Source organism: Falco naumanni, chromosome 5 (genome assembly GCF_017639655.2).
Source record: "Falco naumanni isolate bFalNau1 chromosome 5, bFalNau1.pat, whole genome shotgun sequence".
In the NCBI taxonomy this organism is placed as follows: domain Eukaryota; kingdom Metazoa; phylum Chordata; class Aves; order Falconiformes; family Falconidae; genus Falco; species Falco naumanni.
The window spans coordinates 34886643-34911276 of record NC_054058.1 but is presented as its reverse complement, the minus strand read 5'-3'; the positions used below and the strand labels follow the sequence as shown (position 1 = coordinate 34911276).

Genomic DNA, 24634 nt, shown 5'->3' with positions numbered 1-24634 from the left:
CTGTCCCCCAAACTCTGGGAATGGCTGTACTGGCAAACAGCGCGGAGGAAGATGCAGCTGCACAGCCTTGCACAAACACAAGCCTCTGGCATTGCTGCAGGTCGGCATGATTGTGCGCATCAGTAAACTTCTTGAGTGGCAGCTGAACTGGGCAGACACTGAGGGACAGCTGTGCTGAGGAGGGAGAGGGGATTTCAGCCCAGTGCCCGCTGCTCTTTGCTGTGGGCTTGCTGTGCTTTTTTGATGCCTGAAAGCACAGTATGCAGAATAGCCATCAGCTTCCCACAGAGCCTGGATGTGGCTGTTTGCTTACTTCATACATACCCCCACCTCTGTCCGCCAGCCGGCTGAAGCATGACGTCCCACTATTCCTGCACAAATCACAGCATAAAGTCTGCCTCCCAATTTCCTTAAGATCCCATCACCTGCTTCTTAGCAATACTCGTCAGCCACTCGCCAAAGCTAGGCAGCACACCCTGTCCCCAGGACAGCGCAAGTACACAAAGGAATCAGAAATCTAAGCCACGATTGTTTTTTAGATCCAATGTTTCTTTTATTTCTGTTCAGGTGAATGGAAGTCATGGAGTTAGTACAGTGTAATTTACAAATCAAACTTCTGACCAGGCACAGGGCCAAGGGGTGTCAGGCTGCAGCAATCCCGATGGCCTTTGGCAACAGCAACGTGACAGCAGGCTCTAAAGCGGATTTGTTTCTCCTCGGAGAAGAGTTGTGCCTTGGGATCTCCCCTCCCCTACCACTGCTCCTCATCAGCCTGCTGGGGTATGGCAAGAGTGAGATGGCATCACCAGAACAGGGCTGGGCTTGCCACCTCCTGGCCACGGGGGCCACACTGGGATTGAGGAGGGGCTTGGGTCCCTCAGGTTCTGGGAAATGAGAATCCCTTTCCGGAAACACCACGCCAGCCACCTTGCAAGGCACTGCTCCGAGAGCATTTTGGCTAAAGCCTGTTAGGTTTTTAGAAGGGACTGCAGCAGATTGCTCGGGGCTGGTTATGTCTTAATTTGCTGATGAGAAGGCATGACAAACAGCTGACCAACCAAACACCCATGAAACACTAATTCAGACTGATCCAACAATTCAATAAATAACTCCTCACCTTGGAGGATAAGGCAGGAAACAAAAATGGAAGGAAGAAGGGATGCTTGGAAGAACACCACTCCCCCATTCCCTCCTCCAATGTACACACATGAACACACACATGACAAATAAAATAAGGGGTTTAAAAAGTTTTTAGGGTGGGTTTGAATTCATCTAGTAAAGGAGGTGTAAAAAATAACCAGCCAACCCCTGCACACTTTTAAAGTATACACAGACGAAGCTGGGTGAAGGTCAGTTGTGACCGTGCCGCCCTCCCCAGCCGCTCAAGGGTGGCACTGGTGAGCAGGGGCACAAGCTTAGTGCCCCTTGCCAGCACTGAGTCAAGTCTTGAGTTTTTCTGCCCTTGCCTGGAAAATGAACGTTCCTCCCTCCCTGTGAAGGCAGCAGTCAGTGGTGTTTAGCAGCAGTGGGGGTAAGATGTCCTGAGTAAGGTGCATAAGCTACATCCTAGCAGCTGTACGCAGTCCCCTTTGGGTCCTCTCAGCCCTGTTGCAGAGCCCGCCCAGCCCTGGCGCTCAAGGGAGGGGACAGCTCAAAATAAATAGGGCACCAGTTATTTTTTTGGCTACGGCTCTAGAGTCTTGTGATGCGGGAGTATTTTCTTAACATTTTAGTTTAGGCCAGTAAAACCCAAAGAATCCTGATTCTAATGCCAGGGTTTTCTCCTGAAATTAAAAATGGGACAGGAAGGGGACAAGAGCGGGTAGGCAGGGAGGGACAGGCAGACCCAGTCCCATCCTAGCGGAGATCAGAGGCACGTGGAACTGTCACAGTTAGAGCGGGAGAAGGGATGGGGGGCAGTTAGTGCAAGTTTTCCCACAAACACGAAACTCCTTGGCTTGCTTCTCAGTTAATAACAAGAACACAGAATGGGGTAATTATCTGAAAAGCAAATCTGTCTACTCCCCACCTCGTTAGCAAGGCTTCACGGAGGGGATGGTCATGTTCCTCTGCAGTCTCGGGAAGGGGAGTGCTTTGTTGGACTCCCCCACTCTGGGCAGAGGTCTGGCATCTCCCTGGGGCAGCAGCTCTGGTGCCTGGGGAGGGAGCTGGGGGAGAGGCGAGGGGAGTGGAAGGAGACAAGCCCCCCTTCCTGGCAGGCATCCTGGCCAGCTGTGGGGAGGCCAGGGCAGTCAGGCAGCACATCCCTCCCACTGCTGGTGTTCCCCTGCTCTAGCTTTTCTCCTTGGGCGATTTGCTCTTGGAGTCATGCTTGTTGCCCAGCAGCTTAAGCACCTTCATGGGCTTGAATTTGCCTTTCTTCTTGCTTTCAGTTTCCGTCTCCTTGTGAAATTCTGGGGTTGCAAAGGGAGGTTGTTACTGTGGGACGTGGATGGTTGTACACACACTCACACAACAACAGGGGCAAGGGTGAGAGCTATGAATCAAAGCCCTTCACTGTATGCACACTTCTTTCTAACAGGGGTGCACAGCACAACTGTGCCCCAAACTTTAACAACCCTACAGCAAAGGCTCCAGAGTCTACACAGAACAGATTACATCTCTCCTTCTGCACACAATTTCACGAATGCTGCACCTTGCTAGGGTCAGCAGTGAGAACATCACTCCAAAAATCTTCCCAATTGTTTCTTACCTTTCCTTTTAATCATGGCTTCCAACATTTTATCCTCCTCCTCTTCTCTGAAAGAAAGAATGGGAAAGAGATCAGCAATTCAGCCCTGAAAACAGCTGCTGCATTGTTTAAGGCTAAAGAACCTCCTACTTATAAGCCACAGAGGGGCAGATCCATCACTGTCTTGTGAGCATTTGCTACCAGCAGATTAAATCCCACATGCTGCATGTACTGCCCTGTCTTTTCCCACACAAAGCATTCAAAGAGACAAGGACTGGGAAGCCTGGGAAAGACATCAGCAACAGGGACATCTTGGGACACCCCCACAAAGCCACTCATGTGGTGCTGAGTCAGGCAGGCTACACTTTTCCGCTTTTCCCCTCTCACCTAGCCCACCCCACTCCCTACTCACCTCTGCCGGTCCTCGTCCAGGCAGTTCACAATGGCGTTCCTCTGCTCAATGATGGTCACCAGCTCTTGCATCAGCACCTTCTCCCTCCCTCGGTCCTCCTCGGTCCAGTCCTTCTCTACCCAGCCAAATGCCGAGGAAGGACAGGCAATTAAATGGCTGAAGGAGCTGTGAAACTCAGCTTTGGGGCAGACACAATCCCCTGCCACCCTGCCATATTGCAGGGCCAGTTGGGCTGGTGGTGCTGTGGAGGGAGAGCCCTGTACGTGGCATCCCATGGGGACAAACGCAGCATGTCACCACACAAGGCTGGGGAATGCAATGAGATGGGGCAGGGCAGCATCTCTAGAGCCAGCTGATTGCACTGACATCTCTAAAGATCTGTTTCTCTTCAAATGAGTCCCACCTAGACCAGGGGTAGATGATTCCCCAGTGAAAAATGGAGGTAGCTACCCAGCATGATGCTTTACCTGGCTTGTTGAGGAGGCAACGCAGTTCATACTCCACATCTGACTGCCGCTGCTCCAGGTTCTGTTGCTTGAAGCTGCAAGGGAAGAGGGCACCGTCAAGAACGACTGCAAGTCTCCAGAGAGGTGGAACATCATCCCAAGGTACGGGGTGAGCTTGGAAAGAACCACCAGCATGCTGATATCCTCTACAGCCAGGGAACCAAGTACCAGCAGGGACCAGCCCTGGCTGCTCAAGGCCCTCCTGGAGGAGACATTGCAGGGACTCTGGTGACTTGCATTGAGTCCGTTCTGAGTGTGTTTTGATAGATTTGTCTGCTTGCCCTCTTTCCCTCCCTTCTCCAGGTCAGGAGGCCATGTCAGGCACTCCCCTGAGAGCACAGTTTCAGGAGGGCTGAGACAGGGCTCCCTGTAAGAGCATCAGTGCCTCCCACATGCTTGCACGTACTTACATGTAGATAAGCTCCGATTCATGGCGCACTAGCACATGCTTCTCATGGATGAGTTTGAACCAGTCCACCAGCAGGCTGTCCTCGGGGCTGTCTGCCAGGCAAAGGGACAAATTAGAGCCAACCCCAGTCCTGCAGGATTCCATCACCCTGCAGCAGGCTGGGCTCTGTCAAGTCAGGAGAGGAGCACTGGGCTAGAGCCAACCTGATCTCAGCCTGTTTCTGAGCCCCAGAGAGACCTTATCTCTTCTCCCACCTGTTTCCATCTCCAAGTCCATGGTATGGCTGTGATCATTCTTGGAGCCCAGCACAGCCCCTTGTGCTCTTCCAACCCCAGCATCAGCAGGGAGGAAGTCACGGCTATCTCCTTGGCAGGACACTGGGCAGCCCTAGGGTCTGTTCTGCCCCACACCCACAGCCAGCCTACCTCACATACCATTCTCAGCACTGCGAAGTTTTTCCTCCAAGGCCACCCCACGGTGCTCCAGCTGGTCCAGCTGGTGCTCAATGGCATCCATCTCCCCATAGATGTCTTCCTCAGGAATGTACTGATCTGTCTGCACCTGCCAAACCATGAGACTTGCATTACCATCAACCATACAGTTCCCAGGAGTAATCCAAAGGCTGGTCAACACTAATGGGGGTGGAGAGACAACAGAACACTCCACCTAAGTGTGGATCTGAAATCCCCACCCAGCTCTGAAGCAAAGGGAGATCATGGTGCTGCCGTCAGTGGGGTCTAGCCTAAACACCATCCTCCCCAGCCACAGCCACCTGCAGTAATCCCTACCCACACATGCATCCACCGGGAGCATGTATACAGCTACGGCCCTGGGGTAGTACAGAACTGGCTTTTTCCCATCTGCTCCCGAGGGTCCTTATACCTTGCGTTTGATCAGTGGGAAGCCATGACCCGGTGCAGGAGGACGAACTGGCTTGGAGCCCTTGGGAGGTTTCTTTGCAGAGGGGGAGGCAGCAGGTGATGGCTTCCGGTTGAAGGGGTTCTCTTTGCAGGAAGACTGCAGAGGGGGGAACAAAAGGAGGTATGTGAGGGTCCAGCAAAGGGAAGGGAAGGGTATAGCATCCCACCAGCTGGGACTAAGCAGACAGGACAGCCCCAGGGTGTGTCTTGCCCCACACCTTCCTAGAGGAGGAACACAGCACTGATCTCAACCAGCAGCCTAGCCATGGGGCAAAAACCAGCTGTGCTCCTGTTTGGCATCAGTTGCCCAGCTTCTCTCTAACAAACACACCAAATTGTTTTCTTTCACAATTCTCTTCCTATGCGCTCTGACCACATGACATCCTGCCTCTTCTCTAGCACATGGGGCAGACAGAGTACAAGCAGAGACACCATTTAATAAGCACAAGTCTGAGGCCATAGGGGGTCACACACCAAACTGACCTAAAGGGCAAGCCTGGACTTGCGATATCCACTGTGACCAAGTGATACGTGGGGGAGAAAAGTTCCCTGATATGGATGGGAGGAAGGTCACCATCTCACCTTCAGCTGCGGCTTGGGTGAGGAAGGCGTCTTGGGGCTCCCAGCATCCCCATCTGAAGTCAAGAGGACGGCTGTAGTGCTAGCCCCAGCAGGAGGCTTGGGGGGCAGCCGGCTGGGGCTGGTCTTTAAGCTGCCAGTGGAAACACTCCTGCTGGCATGTGGGGTGCTGGGCTGTGCCTCCCCACTGAAGCTGGCCAGCTCGCTGGAGGAGGAGAAGGAGGAGTTGGTGGAGAGGCTGGCTGGGGCAGCAGGGCTTTCACTGGAAGAGACACTGGCCAGTGGCGTGTCAGTGCTAGAGGTCTTGGTGGCTGTTGGCGTGTGGACAGTGGGTTCAGAGGAGCTTTTGGGCACCGAGACCTCATCGGTGTCACCCGGCACCTTGGCTGAACTCTCAGAGTTGATGCTCTCAAGGCTGAGGGCTGGAGATGGAGTAGAAGACGATGGCTCCGAGTGTGACAGCCTGGAGATGGGGTGGTGGGCTGCAAAGCAAAGGGAGAGCTCAGAGAGGAATAGGGGGGCAGCCAGGAAAGAAGGGGAGAGCAGTATATGCTGGAGGCAGGGGTGAGTGCAAAAGGAATCAGTGTCTCTCTGTCTCCAGAGAAGACAGAGGGGACCCTCCAGCACAAAGGTCTTGCCTGTAAATGCTGTGCTCCAATAGGTAGAGAGGACATGGCTAACACAAGTTGCAGCACAACCATCACTGCATTAAGGCCTGGCCTGCCAAGGTGATGCTGAGGCACCTGGGAAGGGGGAGCCTCCAAGGGGCTGCACCGGTGTTGCAGAGGTCAGATTAGGCAGTGGGAGGAAGCTCACCTAGCGGGGAAGCACTGGGGGCTCGTGGAGCTGGCCGCTTCTTTGCCTTTGGGCTGCTGGTGGGAGTGATGCCATACCAGGGGTGGAGAGGCTTGGCAGCAGTCTCACTCTGCTCCTGCTCAGGCGTGCTCTTTTGGGCAGCAGCAGCCTCCTCTTCCTCCTCATCCTCCTCCTCAAAGGGGTTGTATGGTTTGGGGTCTGTGGCGTCAGACCTGCTCTCCTCACTCCTGGCTTTCCCTACCTCCTCCCCATCCTCCTCCTCTGAAGTCCTACTCAGAGTCTCGTGGCTGCTGCCTGGGGGGGGAGGGGGAGCTGGCTTCTTCTTGGGCTCTGCTTGCACTAAGGCCATCCACGGTGGGTCCTTGGCTCTTGCAGCAGCTCCAGCACTGGGGAAAGAGAACGGGAAATCGAGGTGGCAGGGAGCAGAGACAGGCTGGGATGGCGAGGCACAGGAGAGGAACTTCGCTCTCAGGGGAAAGGACAGACGGAGCAGCATGTTTCCCACGCAGAAGCCAGCTTTCTCATCCAAGGGTGGCCCTAGTCTTCCCCAGACACAAAGTGTCTTGTTCTCTGTGGGCAAACCTACGGGCCTGAGGGAAGCACAGCCTGCCTGACTTGCCTGCTGGACACAACGTTCTAGTTTCTGAATATTATAGCCTCCGTCTGCTAAGCAGTGGTAAAGGCTGAGCTTCATGGGCACAGCTGTTCTCCCCTCCCTGACACCATTCCTACACCCAGCTCTGCTCCCCAGGCTGTGGATGGAGGGGGAGTCGAGATCAGATACCTGCCTGCATGGTCACACTCCCTTCCTACGCTCCAGAGGACTGTTTGTCACCTTATCACCCAAGTGTCCCGCAGCTGGAAGCACCCACCGTTGCTCCTCTGGGGGCACAGCCCTTGGCAAGATGACACCACAGCTCAGTGAATCACTGCTTATGAGGAAAGTGGCCATCACTTGCCACACGCACCCACTCCTTGGCCACTGCAAACGTTGGGTGCTCATGCTACCTCCGGCCCAAGAGCAGGCAAGAATGAACCAGCACCCATGGGCTCCTGGTAAGAGCCCAGGAGATGTAAAGGTTGCAGCCAGGCACTCACAATGTCCCTGCACCAGACCTTTCCCAGGACAAACCCTCCACAAGCCAGGCAAGTGTCCCCTTCTCAGCATCCACAAGCAGGACCATTTCAGAAGGCACTTGGCAGTCTGCATGTGCCACAGAAATGCCTTCCTGAAGTCCCCACACTCTTTAAAAACCCTGAGAGACAAAGACCCTGGGAGATACAGACAAATACTGTCAGTCTTGCTGTACTGGCCTGGCACCCATTAAGGGAAGGGGCCTGATCATAGCCTACATCCTCCTAAAAGCAGGGGCTGACGGAGGTGGGAGAGGAGCTGTCCCTATAGCCCCACCTTGCTATGTGGTTTGCAGGTGATCTGTGAAGAGAAGGACGTACCGATCAGAGGAGCAGGGTCTCCCTCGGGGTTTTGGGACAGGGGGGCTGGGTTCAGGTGCCCTACCTAGAAAGACACAGGGTCAGACTGTCACAACACCAAAAGGACATGAAGAAAGAAGTTAAATCAACATGAGGTACCTCTTATACATCTTTCTGCAGGAGGCTGGCTCTTCCCACTCTCTGAAGACCTCACAGCATTTCTCCCACAATTGGTGCAGTCAGTCAACCCCAAACATCCCCTTTTGCCTTTTTCTTCCCACCCCACGAGCTGCACCTGGAGACCTGATGTGCCCCCCCCCTGACCCCACACCCGCAAACTGCTCTAGCGCGGAGCTCTGGAGAAACATAAGGGAGCAGGCAGGTGTGAAACCTAGTGCTGCTCTCCCCACCAGGGGGATGGCTGGCAATCCAAAGCTCAGTGTCTGAGCCCGAGATTTGTTCAGAGGCAGAAGGGTGTCAGGCTGTAAAGAAGGAACAAAACTCATCCCACCTGCAGCCAACCACCTCGGCGGCTGGGAAAACCGAGGGTAACCATCACTGTGCTCTCTTACCATTCACGACGGCAGGCCCACACTCGCTGCCCTCGCCCTGGAGCGTGGACCTGGGCCGCGGCACTGGGTGAGAGGTCGGAGGGGAGAGGGCTGACGTGTCCGCAGCCCTCCTTGGGGCAGGGGTGGGTCGCATCTCCCTGAGTCGTCCATCCAGTGAGCTGGCTTTGTCCTGGCTGAGCACTGTGGGCTTGCTGGGAAGGGGAGGTCTGGGAGGAGTTTGGGGGACAGGTGCCTCGTTGCCTGCGTGAGCAGGGGCCATCGCTGTCTCTGCTTTGCTGGGCATGTTGTCCTTCTCCACAGGGCCAGCAAGCCCCTCTGCAGGCATATGGGTCTCTGCCACGCTCTTCAGGGAGTCGCCATCGCTCTTTCCCACCTCTGCTCCTGTGGGGAGGGTATCCTCACCCACGCTGCCAGCCCCAGTTTCAGTCCTCAGCTCTGGGGACCGTCGGTCTGGGCTGGGCCTCCGCTCCACCCTTCCACTCATGGCCAGTTTACCACGATGCTGTGTGCAGACAAAGGTCCCTGCCTCTGACCCGGGCTTGTATGACCCTGGGAGCAGTGTGCTGGAGCATTCCTTACACCTGCCAATAAGAAGAGAGAGCCCCATGAGATGGGGAATGCCATCCTGCCCCTCAGGGAAGGCAACACACCTGGGAGATCCTTATAGGACCATGGAGTTGATTCCCACCCCTGCTAATAAATCCTAGCACAGTCTTGGGGAAGTCATTCAGGAAAGGAGAGGAACAGAGAAACATCAGCATTGCACTATATGAACCCATGGGGAGTTCACAACTCAAATATTGTGCACATTTGTGCTCCTCCTCCAACTCAGAAAAGATCCAATAGATGTGGAAGGGCAACAGTTGGTATCGGGATATCACATGGTTTCCAGGCCTGGAAAAGCAGAAACCCATAGTTTTCTGGGAAAAGATGCATCTGGTAGGGGACGGGACAGAGAGCTACAAGATCACATGTGGTGGCCCTGGGAGGAGGAGAGGGATCAACCACATTAACAATTCACAGACATGAAACAGGGAGTATCAACTGGAATTAGGGGCAGGTGGTTCAGAACTGGCACAGGAAGGCTACAGGCTCCCTTGCGGGTGCCAAGGGTCTAAGCAGGTTAAAGAACTGTCAGACACATTTGTGTGTGCGTGTGTGTGTGAGAAATATAAGAAACCCTCCAAACTCTGAGTATTAAATAAAACTATGCCAATTCCAACTCAGGAAATCCCTATGCTGGAGGCTTGAAGAGCAGTCAGGAGAAGCAGCATACAAGCCTAGCCTGGTCTCACGCTCACCCTTGCTGGTGCTGACCATGGACCCCACCAGGGTCATGGCCTTTGGTTGCAAGGACGCGGGAATGACACAGTAGGCCTGTTCTTACACTCTGCCTTGCCTGTTGAAACTGGGCTAATAGCTTCCCTGTCCTTTGCTGTCTGCCACATCTCCTTGGATCATCCACTCTTTCCTCACTGAGCCTTTGAATCTTCCCTAATGAAGCCCTCCAGGCGCTGGCAACCAAGTCAGCCTTTTTCCACCTGGGAAGAGAGGTGGATAGCTTACATGAAAGACAGCCAAGGGCAAGGGGCTGATCAAGCACTCCCATGAAAACCAAGCTTGTTCTTTCTTGTCTGAATACCTGGTGCTTGCAGCAGCTGGCTGCCCTATACTGCAAGCAGCTACTTTTGGTGAGGAATTCTGCTCTGGGTGTCCACTAGATGTAGAGCAGAAGTGTGAGGACACAGAGGCTCTAGAGAAAAGGGGTATGATGAAATGAAGAGATGGCAAGTTCAGGCAAGGGGAAAAAAAGGTTTGTTTTGGTTTTATCTCTGCCAACCCACAGAAAATGCTGCCACAGGACATTCCTGACCAAACAGCACCCATGAACCAGTGGAGGGAGGGGGGAAAGACAAGAAAAGCATAAGAAAGCAACAAACCTGGGATAAAATTAGAGATCTCACTGCTAAGTCCTAAGGGCCATGAGATGTGCCAAGGCAGACACAGCACCTCTACTATTCCTGGCCCATGAACAATGCTGCACCTGCACCTCAAAGCTCCTGTTTTTGCCCCAGTTGCAGATGGGAAGCTTGATGGGCCCCAGCTCAGCCCCCCTCCTGTAATGTTGTTTGTATGACACATCCCCAGCTGGTTTAGGCAGGTGAATGAGGTCTCCTGCAACTTCACAATGGCTCAACATTTCTGTCCTCCGATGCCAGCTGCCCACTTGCCAGTTCTTGTCCTGTGGCCCACATGAGAGCTCTCATCCCTTCACCTTCAGAGCAGGGAAAGCAAGTAAAATGACTTCACAGCTGCTGCAGGTAAGGACCTGCACCACAGAGCTGCTGACGTCTAATCCCTCATTCCTCAGCTTGGTAACAGTCTGCAGCTCTCCACATGCTCCCCTGAGAGCTCAGCACCACCTCAGGCAGCATGGGAGCCTGTATATCCAGTTGAGGATGTGGAGTGTAGGTGGAAGGAGGTCTGTAGGATGATGTCCTGGCTTAGACCCTACTGGAAGGTGGTGGTGGTGGTTCTGGGTAGGCAGGTGGTAAAGAGGCAGAACATCGTGGTTTATGAAGGCAGCAGAAACACAAGGTGCTGGGATCCCAAGTCAGTGAAGTGGGAAAGCATAAGAGAGCAGGGGAGGCAGGGAGCAGGGGAGGTAAGCAGCACAGAGCTGGACACAAGGGGCTAGTCAGACCTTTGGGACAGGGGGCTGGCCTGCAAACAGACCCTTTCCAGTATTATTTCAGGCACTGTTGTTAATGCTCCATACTGCCCAAGGACACAGACACAAAGACAGGGTGCAGCTGGCCACAGACCTCCAGTTTGCTGAGGAGAGTGGCCGCCCCACCAGGCCTGGCCATGACATACCTAAAGCACTGGCGGTGGTAGAGCTTGCCCTCGGCCAGGTAACGCTGGACCAGATGGACATGCTGCTGGCAGGCGGCGCAGGTACTGCTGAGTGTCGTGCGCTGGGACTGCTCTGACAGCTCCGAGGGGGCATCATCCTGAGACACAATGCACGGGGAGTTCAGGATAGGGGCCACGAGCTGCTCCCCAGCCCATGGCTCCTCCAGAGCAGCTGTTCTGGGTGCAAAGCCTAACACTGAGTGTTTGTGGCACAGCTCAGGGGCTGACCTCAGGGGCTGACAATGCACAGAACAGCTGTCCCCGAGCCCAGGCGCAGACAGGCTGCCTATTCCCAAATTAGAAGGGGCCAGTTCAAAAGGTGTCTTGCCCCTATCTAGGGCCAAAGGGCTGTGGAAGAGACTAATGTAAACCGCAGGCATCAGGGACCAGCAAGAGGAACCTCTTCTCTCTGGAAAATGTGCCAGCCCAGACACCTGCTAAAACCTGAAATAAAGGGCCAAGAAAGAAAAAGGCATCTTATCTGCTCCTCTAGTCCCACATTCCTGCTCTTTCCTCATCTACAGGGTTACCCTCCCATAGGAAGGAGGGCGCTTATGCCCTGGGTAGCTCAAGGAACCACCTGGCACCAATCTGCCAAACGTCTTGCCTGCCATGGACTAATTTCAGTCCAGAGACTCCTAGAGAGAAATCACTCTCTCAGCTGGGTCCCTCAAGGCACCAAAATCGCAGACACCCCTCCCACCCAAAATAAACAGGTAGCTCCCTGCAAAGATCTGTCCTCCTGTGACGGGCTCTCTCCCATCTCCTCACCTGCAACGCAGGGAGCAGCACTGCCTCAGGCTGGCTTTGAATCAAGAAATTAGGTACCTGCGGTGCTGGGGGACTCTCCACCACAGCCACGGGCTTCTTGTGGGACAGCAGAGGAGGTGAGGAGGCAGCAGCTGGGCGCTTCATAGGCGGAGGGATGCTGGCTGGAGGCAGAAGGCAAGGAGGATCAGGAACAGAGGAGCGGTGACTCACACCACCCATGTGGGGGGAGGGGAAAAAGAAATCATCTAGCCTTGTGACACAGGACCGGACTTGCCGCTCCTGACACTTCAGTGCCTATTTTAGGTGGATGAGACAAACACAATTAAATAATGGTTTGGCTGCGGGGCTGCCAGAGAGCTTGGCCCTGCTGTGGATCCCCTTCTGTGGCTCAGGGATACCAGCCTCTCACTATGATTTGATTTACTCATTAAATGCTGCTTGGATTCCTTGTAGTCAACTCCCTAAGCAATGCTCAAAGCCCAGAGCACTCCGGGTAGCTGCTGATGTATTGTTATGACTGACTGGGCCCCAGGGCTTCTGGGCTGTCAGTGTGTCTGTGAAGCATCTCTTGCCCATCAAGGCTGGCACTCACACAGCAGTCCCCAGCGGGAGTCCTTGGCTGGGAGGCCAGCATCCCTGGAGAATTATACAGATGCGGAAGAGATTTATCTGATGTTGTGGCTAGAAAGCAGAGCAGAGGAGACCTGGAGCTCTCCACCCAGGAGGGATTCCCTGCAAAAGCTGTTTCAGAGCAGCATTCATCTCAGGTTGCGGTTGCAAGGACAAGATGAGCTGATTTGAGACACTCCACCCTGGCTCCCCTCCCTCTGTCCTCCAGTCACTTTACACTTACCGATGTGATAAAAATCATCTGTGGTAGGCGGGTTGCCTATCGAGCTTTCTCTCATTTTGGTGGGTTAAAGCAGATCACAAGAGGGGCTGATGAACACCAGGGGTGGTGGCCCAACCCAAGCAGCAGGAATGCAGCGTGGAGGGAGGAGAAACTAGGCGTTCCTCTTTCTGCAGCCTGAGCTGTTAAATCACTCCCCACCTCTTGTGAAATCTTGCCCTACTGCACTCCTTGTTCCAGGCCTTTCTCACAAGCACCAGTGAGATCCAGGAGAGGCAGGTACTACTCACTCCTCTCCCTTTCCCCACAAACACACATGGCACCCATTTGCCACAGGAAGGAGGAAGCACAGGGTAATGCTGAGTTTCTTATACTCAAGTGGGAGCAAACTGGAAACCAGAGGGGTGGGAGGACACTCACCTTGGCTGGGGTTGTTGAAATGGTTGTAATACTGAGACACGTAAGTCATGATGCTGAGGCAGTCAGGGACTTTCATGGAGACCATGTCATTGGGATCTAGCAGGGCTGGGATGCCCAGCTCCCGCTCTGCCAATTCAAAGGCCTGCAGGAACAGCAGAGAGAGGCATTAAGGAGAGAAAACTGATGTTCTTTGAAAAATAACAGAGAAACCAAGTTGAAGGACTCTGGGGAAGGTTAAGTAGTAACCCTGTGGCATCCGTGACAGAGGCTCCCAGACGTGCCGCTTGACTTGAAAGGTGGCATCAGAAGCAAGGGAACAAGTTGTTCCAGCTGCCCTTTCCTCCAAGTCATTTCAGCTGCCTGTGCCCCTGGCAACTCACCTGAGAGGTCTTGTCCTTTGGCTGCTGCACTAGGACAGTGAGGGTAACCCTCAGGAGGTCTCAGTTTTCAGTGGAAAAAACCCCCAGTGTTTTTTCAGCCCATGAAACGGGCATACCACCAGGCCTGTAAAGGGCCTAAGGCTGGGAGATACTTCCAGCGACACAGCCAAATGCTGGCTTTACTGAGCAGTGTCCCCAGCCACCCCAAATACTCACCTCACAGGAACACCAACTCTGCCCATCCTTTCACGCTCTGGGGTGCTACATCTTCCCCTCCCACAGTTAACATAGCTATCCTGGCTCAACAGCCAGCAGCCTGCCATGTACAAACCACTTCAGTACTTTTCTGTGTCACAGCAAGCAGAAACAACAAGGACATTGTGATAAGAAGCACACAGCTCCTACAGCTGCATATACGGCTACTTAAAAGGAAGGAGTGAAGGAAGAAAATAGGTGTTTCAGAGCTTCCCACTTAGCAGTGTATGTGGGTTACTGGCTATACGCCGGCCATCCCACTGTTGTGTCAAGGGCAGCATACCCACACTGATCTCCAAGGGAGGGGGGATGCAGGACTACAGCAGGGACCAAAGAGAAACCAAGTCAGGAGGGGCACGGTGTGGTGTGGGCACTAAATGGTGAGGTACCAGGTGCAGGATGTGGGTAAAGCCTGAAGGTGCCTGGTTTCTGGGGCACAAGATGGGTGTGGGATCTAAAGAAAAGGAATGGAGAAATACATGAAAATGGATATTTGCAGTAACCGGGGGTGTAAAATGCCCCCTGTGGACACGCAGCTCTGCTCAGCTTGGCTTCAAGCTGGTTCTCTGGACAGAGCCTTGCTGAACACAAGGCTGCAAGCAGCAGGGAGCAAGGAAAGACCCCAGCTTAGGGGTCACTAATAGGACAAGAAACCCATTGTGTGGCTCCTGAATGCGAAAAGATAGCTGCTCATGGCAAATGACCCAAAATAACCCAAATGACCTAGCTGGACTCATCTTGGGAAGGTGATGGCCCATGTCTCTCCATGGACTATCAGATGGAGCCGGCAGCAACTAGGTCTTTCAGCAAAAAAATCAAGGCTATTGCTGCTCTGTCCTACCATTAGTCCGTGGGGCTGGGCTTCTCCCCATTCCCCACTGCTTACTTCTACTATTGGCTCCAGATGTCCCAAGCAGAAGCAGAACATAGGAACCAGCCCAGGTCCAGCATGACCTTTCTCTCTGCTGATACCTGTAGTAAAACTAGCTTCCAGCTTCCATCGTGTAATGGGTTTGGTTTGCATGGCAAGGTTTTGGGGGGAGGAGTGGCTACAGAGGTGGCTTCTGTGAGAAGCTGCTAAAAGCTTCCATTGTGTCCGATGAAGCCAATGCCAGCAAGCTCCAAGACAGACCCACTGCTGGCCAAGGCCAAGCCCATCAGCAGCAGTGGTAGTGCCTCTGGGATAACATATTTAAGAAGGGGGAAAAAAACAATCTGCACAAGTTGCAGTGGAAGAGAGGAGTGAGACTATGTGAGAGCAATCTGCAGACACCAGGGTCAGTGAAGGAGGAGGAGACAGGTGCTGGAGCGGAGATTCCCCTGCAGCCCATGGCAAAGCCCATGATATGGCAGACTGTCCCTCTGCAGTCCATGGAGGTCCATGGTGGAGCAGATAGCCACCTGCAGCCCATGGGGAACTCTGCACTGGAGCAGGTGGATGCCTGGAGGAGGCTGTGACCTGTGGGAAGCCTGTGCTGAAGCAGGCTCCTGGCAGGACCTGTGGCCCCATGGAGAGAAGAGCTCACGCTGGACCAGGTTTTCTGGCAGGACTTGTGACCCCACGGGAGATCCAAGCTGGAGTAGTCATTCTTGAAGGAATGCACCCCATGGAAGGGACCCACACTAGAACAGTTCATGAAGACCTGCAACCCTTAAGAAGGACTCATGTGGAGAAGTTCATGGAGAACTGTCTCCCACAGGAGGGACCTCACACTGGAGCAGGGGAAGAGTGTGAGAAGGAGCAGCAGAGAAAACGTGTGATGAACTGACCAGGACTCCCATTAGCTGTCCCCCTGCACTGCTCAAAGGGAGTAGGTAGTCTGGAATTCGAGCATACAAGAAGGGAGGGGTGAGAAGGTGTTTTTAAGTTTCGGTTTTAGTCCCCATTATCCTACTCTGATTTGAATGGTAATAAATTAAACTAATCTCCCCAAGGTGAGTCTGTTCTGCCCATGATGGTAACTGCTAAGTGATCTCCCTTGTCTGGACCCATGAGCTTTTTGTTGTACTTTCTCTTCCCTGTCCAGTTGAGGAGACGAGTGACAAAGCAGCTTTGGTGGGCACCTGGCATTCAGTTAAGATCAAACCATCACACACTGCCTGCAAGTGTGGAACAGCTGAGGTCAAGAAGATGTGGCACCGTTTTAATCTTCACCTGAGATGTTGTCTTGGCAACTATCAGGATACCCATCTTATCTTCCCTTCAGTACAGGCTAGAAGCTGGTGTTTCAGATTCCCTTATGTTTCCAGAGAAGCTCCCCCCTGTTACTTACAAACACAGATTTTTCTTACACCCTCACCACCATCATGAAGTCTTCCCACACTACGTGACCTCCATCAAGTCATTCTCACATCCCTTCTTCCTTCTGTACACTGATTAATGGGGACTTACCAAGCGATTATTCCCATAGACATCATCCTTGGAGAGAGAATCAAAGTCTCTGAAATAAGAAAGCACAAAAAAGCCACATGAGGTGCAAAGGAAAAGTGCCCCAATGCCACCACACGAAGGTTCTCAGGACAGCCAACTTTACAAGTCAACATATAAGACCCTAGACAAACAAAACCTTGGCAAATCAGATTTCAGGTTGAAAAGGACAAAGAATGTCATTCTCATCTCTTGTTACCTGCTTCTCCTGCCCTCATGATTAAAGGCTGCAGAAACACCAGGGCCATGTTCTGATCAGCACCCCACAAGGTTGCACTGAAGGGTGCACAACACCACCCCAAACCTCCCCCTCCAAGGTCACCGGCACAACAGCAGGAGGAGGAAGAAGCAGCAGATCCCGCACCTCAAGAGAAAGAGCCACCTGTGCTAGATCTCTCCCTTGTACAAGGGTCCACAGACAAACAGCCCTGCACCCACCTTAAGAGAGCTGAGGTCACCTCAGGATTTGGGGTGACACAGAAGGTATTAAACTGCAGTTCTGTCCTTGCTTGCTCCCCCAACACTCATCCTGCTGAATGCAAGGCACTCAGGGCACAGAGAGGAACCCCAGCAGTTCCCAACCCAGGCATTTCACATTGTTCCCCTGGATCCCTTTGAGGGGGATCAATCAGCCCAGCCACACGGATCAACTAGCTGCTCTCCTCAGAGCAGCAGAAGGCAGAGGGTTAAAGCGATCTGCAGGTTTTCAACAGAAGGGGAAAAATACAGGAAGGAGTTAGTTATGCCTTTTTGCATATGCGCGTGGGTATAATGTGTGAAAACAGCATCACGCTAAAGGGATCACAGTCCCTTCCTGCCAAGGATCTCAGCTTTGTTACCAAAAAAATCTCATGCAGCAGCTCGCTGTGCCTGTGAGCTGGATTCACAAAGGAGGACACAGCCCAGAGGGGTCGAGGGTCAGGCAAAGCCACCCCAGTGGCCCAGAGAAAGGTGCCAAAGCTCAGGAGACTGACCCTGGAAAGACAATTCAGATTGAGGGGAGGAGCACGTCCCCCACCCCAAAGGTGGTGCGCAGGAATCGGGCAAGATGGCAAATCCTCAGCTGTGCGCCTGCAGAGAGGGTCTGCGGGAGCCTCCCTTCCTCCATCCCCCTTTGGATTTTATTGCCTTTTCCTGTAACACTGACCCAGTCCACCCCGGCACCACACCGCAGGGCCTCCGGCCCCTTCTCGAAGCCCTTCACCCTTTCACGCGCCTTTCCCAGTGCTGCAGAGGAAGTCCATGATGAGCTCAGGAAGATTCTCCCATCTGCCCGAGCCACCACAAAACCACATTTCCTTCGTTCAAAAGCAAGAGGCTGCTGGTGCCGTTTCCTCCCAGATAAATTAAACCACGGCCACTGGCTGCCACAGGACCAAATACAGCAGACACGTGGAAGATGGGTCAAACATTCAGCTCTGTGTTTAGCACCTTCTGAAAGCTCATGCAAATACGTGCACAGAACTCAGCGTATTCAAAATACCACTTTTCCCTCTCCACATGCTGGTGAGAGAAAGCTTCAGCCTAGTGAAAACCTGTGCCTTTTTTGTATTTATGACTAATCTCCACTGGGAGATTTTTTTCCCTCCAAGACTTTTTTTTTTTTTTTTTCCCCTAGAGAACTCCTTTAACCTTGCTGTTACTTTTTTTCCCTTTTAAAGAAAATACCAGCTTGGGAACACAGGAGGAGTGATGACAGCAAAGTTATACATCAACTGCCCTCTAAACATTCACGACCTTCATTTTGAGTGCCCTCACTTTCAGGATATGGGAGTGGTGCAGCTGGAAGCTCAAAGACTCCTTGGTGGCCTGGGCTGGGAGAATATTTTTTGACAGGCATAACACCATGTCCACTCTGCCCCAGCGAACCAAAGCCATTTTAGTAAACCAAGGCAAATCTGCCTGGGAAAGGAGATGCCAGCAGAGAGGATGTAAAATTCGAGAGGTAACAGGGGGGCTACCAAACAGCAAGGGAATAGAAGATTTTTTTCCATTAATGTAGGATTACAGCCTCTCAGCTTTTACCCAAGATGTGGAAGTCCATCAGTACGAGGCCCCATGGATCACCGTTTATTGAGTTCCTCTCCACTGCATTTTCCAGCTCCCTCTCAGAACAAGCCAAGCAGGACTGTGCTGACCTCCATCACATATGACACGAGCAGTCCCACATGCAGCTATGTTGCATCTCCATGCATGTTCCCTGTACCAACGTGCAAGGAGCATAGCTTCTCAGGTATGGGGGAAAGTCACCCCGGGCATACCCCTTTCCTCTTTATAAACTGCCTCATTTGCAGAAAGACCAGAACTTGCCATCCTGCAGCTCCATGACATGTGGCTGCATGTCACATTATTATCTTGCCTTGATTTCACCAGCCTTTCATCCAGCTCTGCTCAGGCTCCTCTCCTGATAACATACCAGTCCCAGGGATTCAATGTAAGAAGAGGGAAGACTCTGGCTATCCCAGCTGAACAACTGTCTTGACTCAGCAAACCCCAGCATCGTAGCATATCATGGAGTAATATTTCCACGCAAATAACATCCCAAATGCTTAGCTAATTAGATACATACAGAGCCACTAAGCACTCCGGGGTTTAGGGCAGCTGCCAGGGAACACAGCAGGCCAAGGGAAGGGGGATGGGTGTGCCATACAGCTAAAACCAAAGCAAATTCCTGGATTCCTCAAATATAAATCATGAGCACTTTAACGGCAGTGCCGCATAATAAGCCCTTCAGCTTTCCAGGTCTTGTCAGGGAAATGCAGGCAGTACAGAGGAAGGAACAAACGAGATTTGTGATCCTGCCTGTAACTAAATCCATGGCTCTAGGGACAAAACAGCGTTTCTAACACACGGCTCTCATCTCCTGTTTTCCTCAGGCCTCCATCTCTCTCAGCAGTTCAAAGGCATGTACCATGCTCTTATTCTTCTTGCCCTCGAATGCCAAGAACCTCCCCTGAGCTCCAGGGAGGCTGCACAGCTTGGGATGCTGAAAGATGCTTTTTGCTTCACTAAGCTGCAGCAAATGCCTTGTAAACACTAATTCCATGCTTTAGATTTCTAGAGCACTGAACAAACAAACTCATTAATCCCCCCAGTTCACTGTCAAGTTGGCCTGGAGGCTTCCAGCTTAACTGACAAGGGAAAAGAAGATATTAAGTGTCTTGCCTCAAGACCACACAGCCAGCAGTCCAGTCAGATGCTACATCTAGGTTTCCCGTTTCCCACTTGGGAGAGAGAGAGACAGGGAAACCAAGCGAGGTGCATACAGTAGCAAAGCTAGAGTCAGGGACTTTCAGCTTCATGGTTCAACACACCGGTCCTGCAGGCAAGCACCTCATCCTTGGTGGTCAGTTCAAGACACCTTTAGCCAGATTCAGTAGACAGCAAGCATTGCCAGTCTGCTTCCTTCAAAAAACCCACCATGTTTCCAAGAGCTCTGCACGAGCTTCTCTGAAGCTCTCCAGCGGAACATCCCTCTGTCTTATCCCATCGTAATAGTGTTCAAATCAGGGGTCATGTGGAAAACTGTCCTCAGCCTCACTAACCCGTACGGCCTTTTATGACAGCCTCTTCCCCAGCATGTCACCTGTCAGCATAGCAGCACACAGGGGAGTGTCTGGGCAGGGTCAGACAACTAGGACAGATCAACAGCCACCACAGCAGCAAAAGAAAGCCCAGAGGCTCATGGTGCCAGAGGAGTGGTGGCACACAGGTAGGAAAGAGAGCTCTAGCTCAGCTCTTGTACGGATGTGCCCGTTCCTCCCCTCTGTGACCCAAGGGGAAGCCAGCAGGAAGCAGGGAAGCAGCTGACTACAGAGGAACTTTAGCTTTTGGGGAGCAGCACAGCTGTCTCATGCAGGCCAGGCAGCCCTGCACAAAGGAAGACCACACAAGGTCAGAAACGTACTTGCAGATCCCTGCCAAGTCCCATTACCAGGCTGACTGAAAACACTTTAGAAGAAACGAAGGGCAACCATTTTTACTCTGCCGTCAGGAGATTTACTGCCTCTGATCCGATCTTCCCACTTCCAAATCGGGACAGGCTGAAGAAGCTGGAATCAGATGAAATGATGCTACTCTCCTGACCACCTTCTGAAAATCCTTCTACAACATGCCATGTCCTTGTAAGGCCCTGGGCTTTGTCTCTACAACACAGCTCGTGCAGAAAACCTGTGAAGCATTTAGTTAGGACATCTGCCAAGAGCAGATTTAAGCCCGCTGACAACTTAAGAGCAGCGGTTGCTGCTTAATGGGATAGTAAATACGGTTAATGGGAAAGCATCAGGTGGTTTTAGTGGTGTTTATCGTAAGCTTTTGCTGAACCTCTGCTTTTTAGTTCCCCATTACTGTGCCACTTAAAAAATAAATAAATAAAATTCAGAAACACAGTGATTGCAAGTGTTCCTGTCCTTAATTTACCTCTTCTCCTCCAGCAGCCTTGCAACTGGGAGCATTTTCAGAGGCTCTATTCTAGCTGGTCAGAGCGAGCCATACCCCCCAGGAGCTGCCAGGACACAAGGCCACGCAGCTCCCTCAAGACCCAGAGCGACGCAAAGCCACCGTGTAGAGATGCCCTTGGCGGTTCCCAAATGCCACACTGAGGGTTTTGTAGCAGCCACCTGAAACACAGCAGGTAGTAGTTTGGTTTCTAGCCTACCTGTTCAGCTTCTCATTTTAAGAACACAGGCCTGTTTTGCCCTCCCATAGACACCACAGCTCCACAGCGGAGTGACTGTTAACTTTCTGCTTGCTAGAAGTTGCTGTTGTGACAGAAGGCCATCCCAAGGCCAGCTCAGAAAACAGGATTTGGTCAATTCAGGCAACCTCAGAGGAAAAAACACCAGTCCTGGAGCAGAATGTGATGGGGGATGCACCACCAGGCTTTGCTAACAGGCAAGTAGCGCATGCATGCCCGAGGCATGGCAAGGTGGGGCCATGCCTACCTGCATTGCAAGGGCTACCAAAGATTAGAGCAGACAGGAGGCGGATTCCCAGCAGTGCTGGGGCACGCAGGGTTATAACAGCAGGTCGGGGCAGATTCCTTCCAGCAGATCAGCCAGTTTCTCCAGCCTGACACTGTGCCCTCAAGCAATCCTAAACTCACTGTCTACATCTTGAAACTCACATTCCCCCTCAGAGCTACCCTGCAAAAGGGAGGCTGATGAAGGAAACTCAACTCTAAGCCATCTGCCAGTGGAGGCTAGCAAGGCTGGATATCCCCGCTGGTATATGCTACCTCCTGCTTTCACTGCAGCATCCACAAAAAACAAGCTGGAAGCAGCAACCTGGTCTCTGCAAGTTTTGGAGTGGCTGCCTGTGGCAGCCAGGAAATGTCCCTGTGCCCGGCAGGCCCCTGGTCCTGGGGAAGTGGGAACATCCACCTCTTGCAGAGAAGAAACTCCCACACACCCAACTGCCAGCACCATGCCTCCTCCCTGGCAGGTACGGCTCCCAGCGGGTGCACGGGCCTTGCCCACCGCCACGCTCCCCTCGGCCTTAACACACACAACTGCTGCTAACCCCGACCTTGATGTCTTTGTGCGCCCAGGTCAGAGAGCTGCTTGCCCAAACGCGGCATCCTCCATCCCGGTACCCAATTATTTCGGAAGGCGCCGGAGCCACCGCTGCGCTCTCTGCCCCCGAAGACCACCGCCCCTGCGCGGAGAGGCCGTCCCCCCGCCAGCCCTCCCGGAGCGGCCTCCGACGGCGCCTCCATCGCCCTGCGAGCCCCCGCCCGCCCCGGCAGCCCCCGGGGAGCTGCAGGGGGGCACGGACGGCCCAGCCCCTCCATAAACGGCGCTCCCGGCGCCCCCCGCACCGCAAACCTGCGGGTCCCCCCCGCTCTTCCTCTTCCTCCCCCTGCCCCCTGCGACCGCAGGCCGGAGTCGGCTGTCCGGCGCGGCGGGCGAGGCGAGGCCGGTGCCGCGCGGCCTGCACCGCCGCCGCACTCACAGGAGGTCGGGCCGGTGCCGGTGCAGGATAGCGCAGAAGGCCAGGCCGTCGCGGAAGGAGGCGCTGAGGTCGCGGATCTCCACGCCGCGGTACCCTTCGCACTGCCGGCGGCACCAGGCTTGCAGGGCGCCCCGCGGGCCCGACATGGGGGCGGCCGCTCCGACTGCCGCCGCCGCCCGCCGCCGCCGCGAACCCAGGGGCGGGGCGGGGCCGAGTGGGCGGGGCCGAGTAGGCGGGGCCCAGGGCTCCCCGGGGCCGCGCGCTTGGCGGGCGCCTGGCCCGTGGCTCCGCGTGGGAGGAGCGCGGCAGCCCGAACCCCGAGCGAGGCGGGGGGCGGCGGGGCGGGGCCCCGGGCAGGCGGCGGGGCGGGCAGGAAGCACGGGAGAGAAGGCGACAGCGCGGTCCCCGGGAAGGGGGAGCCGCGTGTCGTGGGAGCGGCTCCCGGCTCCCAGGCGGGGAGGGCAGGAGGCTGGGGAGGCGCACCCGCGCCCTGGCTCTCCCCAGCTCGCGGAAGGCTGAATTCTGAAGAGCAAAGCCCTGAACAACAGTTGCAGTCTTTTTTCCACTTGGTCCCTGAAGGAGAGGGAGGACAGCACGCAGGAACTGAGAACAGTTGGGACAGAATTCAGTTTAACTTCAGCTAAAGAAAAGAACAGCAGGCAGCCTCCCTTCCAGCCCTTGCCGGCATGAGCCACGGCAGCAGAGAGACATTGGGCAGCAGAGCACATGTGGGACGTAGGTGGCTCCTAGGGTGGGCTCAGGGCCCGGGAGGGCTTTGAAGGCTCCAAAACACTTGGAGCCGCAGGCAGCACTTCACAGGAAGCCCTGGAAGAAGCGGAGGAAGAGGGCGATACAATCTCAGGAACCCACGACATCAAGGAGATGGACTGACATGAGCTGGCTTGCACGCTTAGTGGGATGGTCTGACAAGGGCAGGAGAGAAGCACACCATTAAACATTATTTTCCTAAACATGTTTTTCATTTCCAATTAGGCAAAGGGGGGCAATAGCTATCTCTGCAGAAGACAGACCCAGCACACAGGTTTGCAGCTTATTGCTGCCAGTCCCAAATCAGCAAGTCCCCTCTCTCCTTTTTTTTTTTTTTAAATGGGCTCTATCTTCCTTTCTCCTGTCAGATCTCATGCTTAGCACCCTCCTTCCTCTATCCCACCATTTCATTCTACCACTCTGTGGCCCCAGAGCTGTAACAAGTGAAAAATAAATCCTCTCTGAATGGTTTGTGCAGCCTCCCCCTTCAGTGCCTGAGGTAAGCGGTGTTGTAAATCACACCAAAAACTACTAGAGAGAAAAAGGAAATGAAGCATTGTGTCTGTTTTGTAACGACTGAGCGGACTGCTCAGCACAGCCTGGACCTGCCTGACAGCGTCTTCCTGATGTATCCCAAGGGAGAGCAGGATCAGGGATGTTTTCTTGACTATCATTTCCAGGGTCCATAATCACACTCACCCCCTTCACGACTGTAGGTCTGACACAAAAGACACAGAGCAGATAACCCTGTGCTGTGGTTCCCTCTGATAACACCATTTTGGCCAGAACCGCCTGAGAACACTTCCACTAACCAAACCCTGCTGGGGCAGGCAAGGCTCAAGCTCTAAGGAACCCACCCCACCTCCCTGCAGAGCACCCTTCCAGCAGCAGAGGGGCTCTGTTGACGTTGCTGAACGCCTACATTCCTCTAGCCTCAAGCAGTGCCAGGCACCGCAGCTCACTGAGCCCATCTTTCTGTCCCATAAGAGAGCTACAAGCTCTTCTTGGCTTCATTCCACCAAGTGCCAGTCCTGCTCAGTTAACCTTCAGCAGTCCCTCAGACAAGGCGTGGAGACAGCAGACCAGCGGATGGTCTCTGCATCCTCTGGAAGCTGCTATGGCAGAAACAAAAACAAGCAGCTGGCATACTCACATACCTGAGAACAGCCTGTAACCACTGGAGTGTTTAAAATTATACAGATATGCATTAAAAGTCTGTAACCCAAACACTGCCCATTACAGATTAAAAACAGACCAAATCCCAGTAACCCAATGGATTCCTTTGCTGTGCTATGAACTATAACTGGTCATGGAGATACAACAAGAGAACCTCTGGCAGGGCAGTATATCACATCCGAGCACATGTTCTGTGAAAGATTTAGGCTTTGAGTAACAGGGAAGTAGGAGGAGAGTTGCTGTTGACAGCTATGCTCACTGTGCTGCTGCTGGTAAATATATACAAGCAAAAAAGTGCCAGCTCTAAAAATAAAAAGGAGCAATTTTCTTGGTATGAACCCAGCTCCCATGGGCTGCTGCAATGCAGTGGCATCTTAG

The 24634-nt window shown here is 53.5% G+C and overlaps 1 protein-coding gene across 1 annotated transcript; it reads right to left on the bottom strand.

Annotated features, from left to right (window-relative positions):
* Positions 1-41: 41 nt before the first annotated feature.
* On the bottom strand, positions 42-22512 carry MICALL1 (MICAL like 1). The gene is made up of 16 exons (XM_040595427.1): positions 22313-22512; positions 16325-16373; positions 13298-13439; positions 12085-12188; positions 11218-11354; positions 8341-8921; positions 7790-7853; positions 6335-6720; positions 5522-6000; positions 4902-5036; positions 4454-4580; positions 4021-4111; positions 3572-3645; positions 3105-3219; positions 2714-2760; positions 42-2414 (listed from the first exon to the last, which is right to left on the bottom strand). Exons 1-16 carry the CDS (start codon positions 22456-22458, stop codon positions 2293-2295), a joined length of 2799 nt encoding a protein of 932 aa, XP_040451361.1. The 5' UTR covers positions 22459-22512; the 3' UTR covers positions 42-2292.
* Positions 22513-24634: the final 2122 nt, after the last annotated feature.

What these genes read in the sequence shown, in the direction of transcription:
- MICALL1 (XM_040595427.1), bottom strand. Translation starts at nt 22,458, where the DNA reads ATGTCGGGCCCGCGGGGCGCCCTGCAAGCCTGGTGCCGCCGGCAGTGC. An exon ending in AGAGTCCCCCAGCACCGCAG is followed by an intron (nt 11,355 to 12,084) that starts GTACCTAATTTC and finishes ATTGTGTCTCAG; the next exon opens with GATGATGCCCCCTCGGAGCT. An exon ending in GAATCGGAGCTTATCTACAT is followed by an intron (nt 3,646 to 4,020) that starts GTAAGTACGTGC and finishes CTTCCCTTGCAG; the next exon opens with CTTCAAGCAACAGAACCTGG.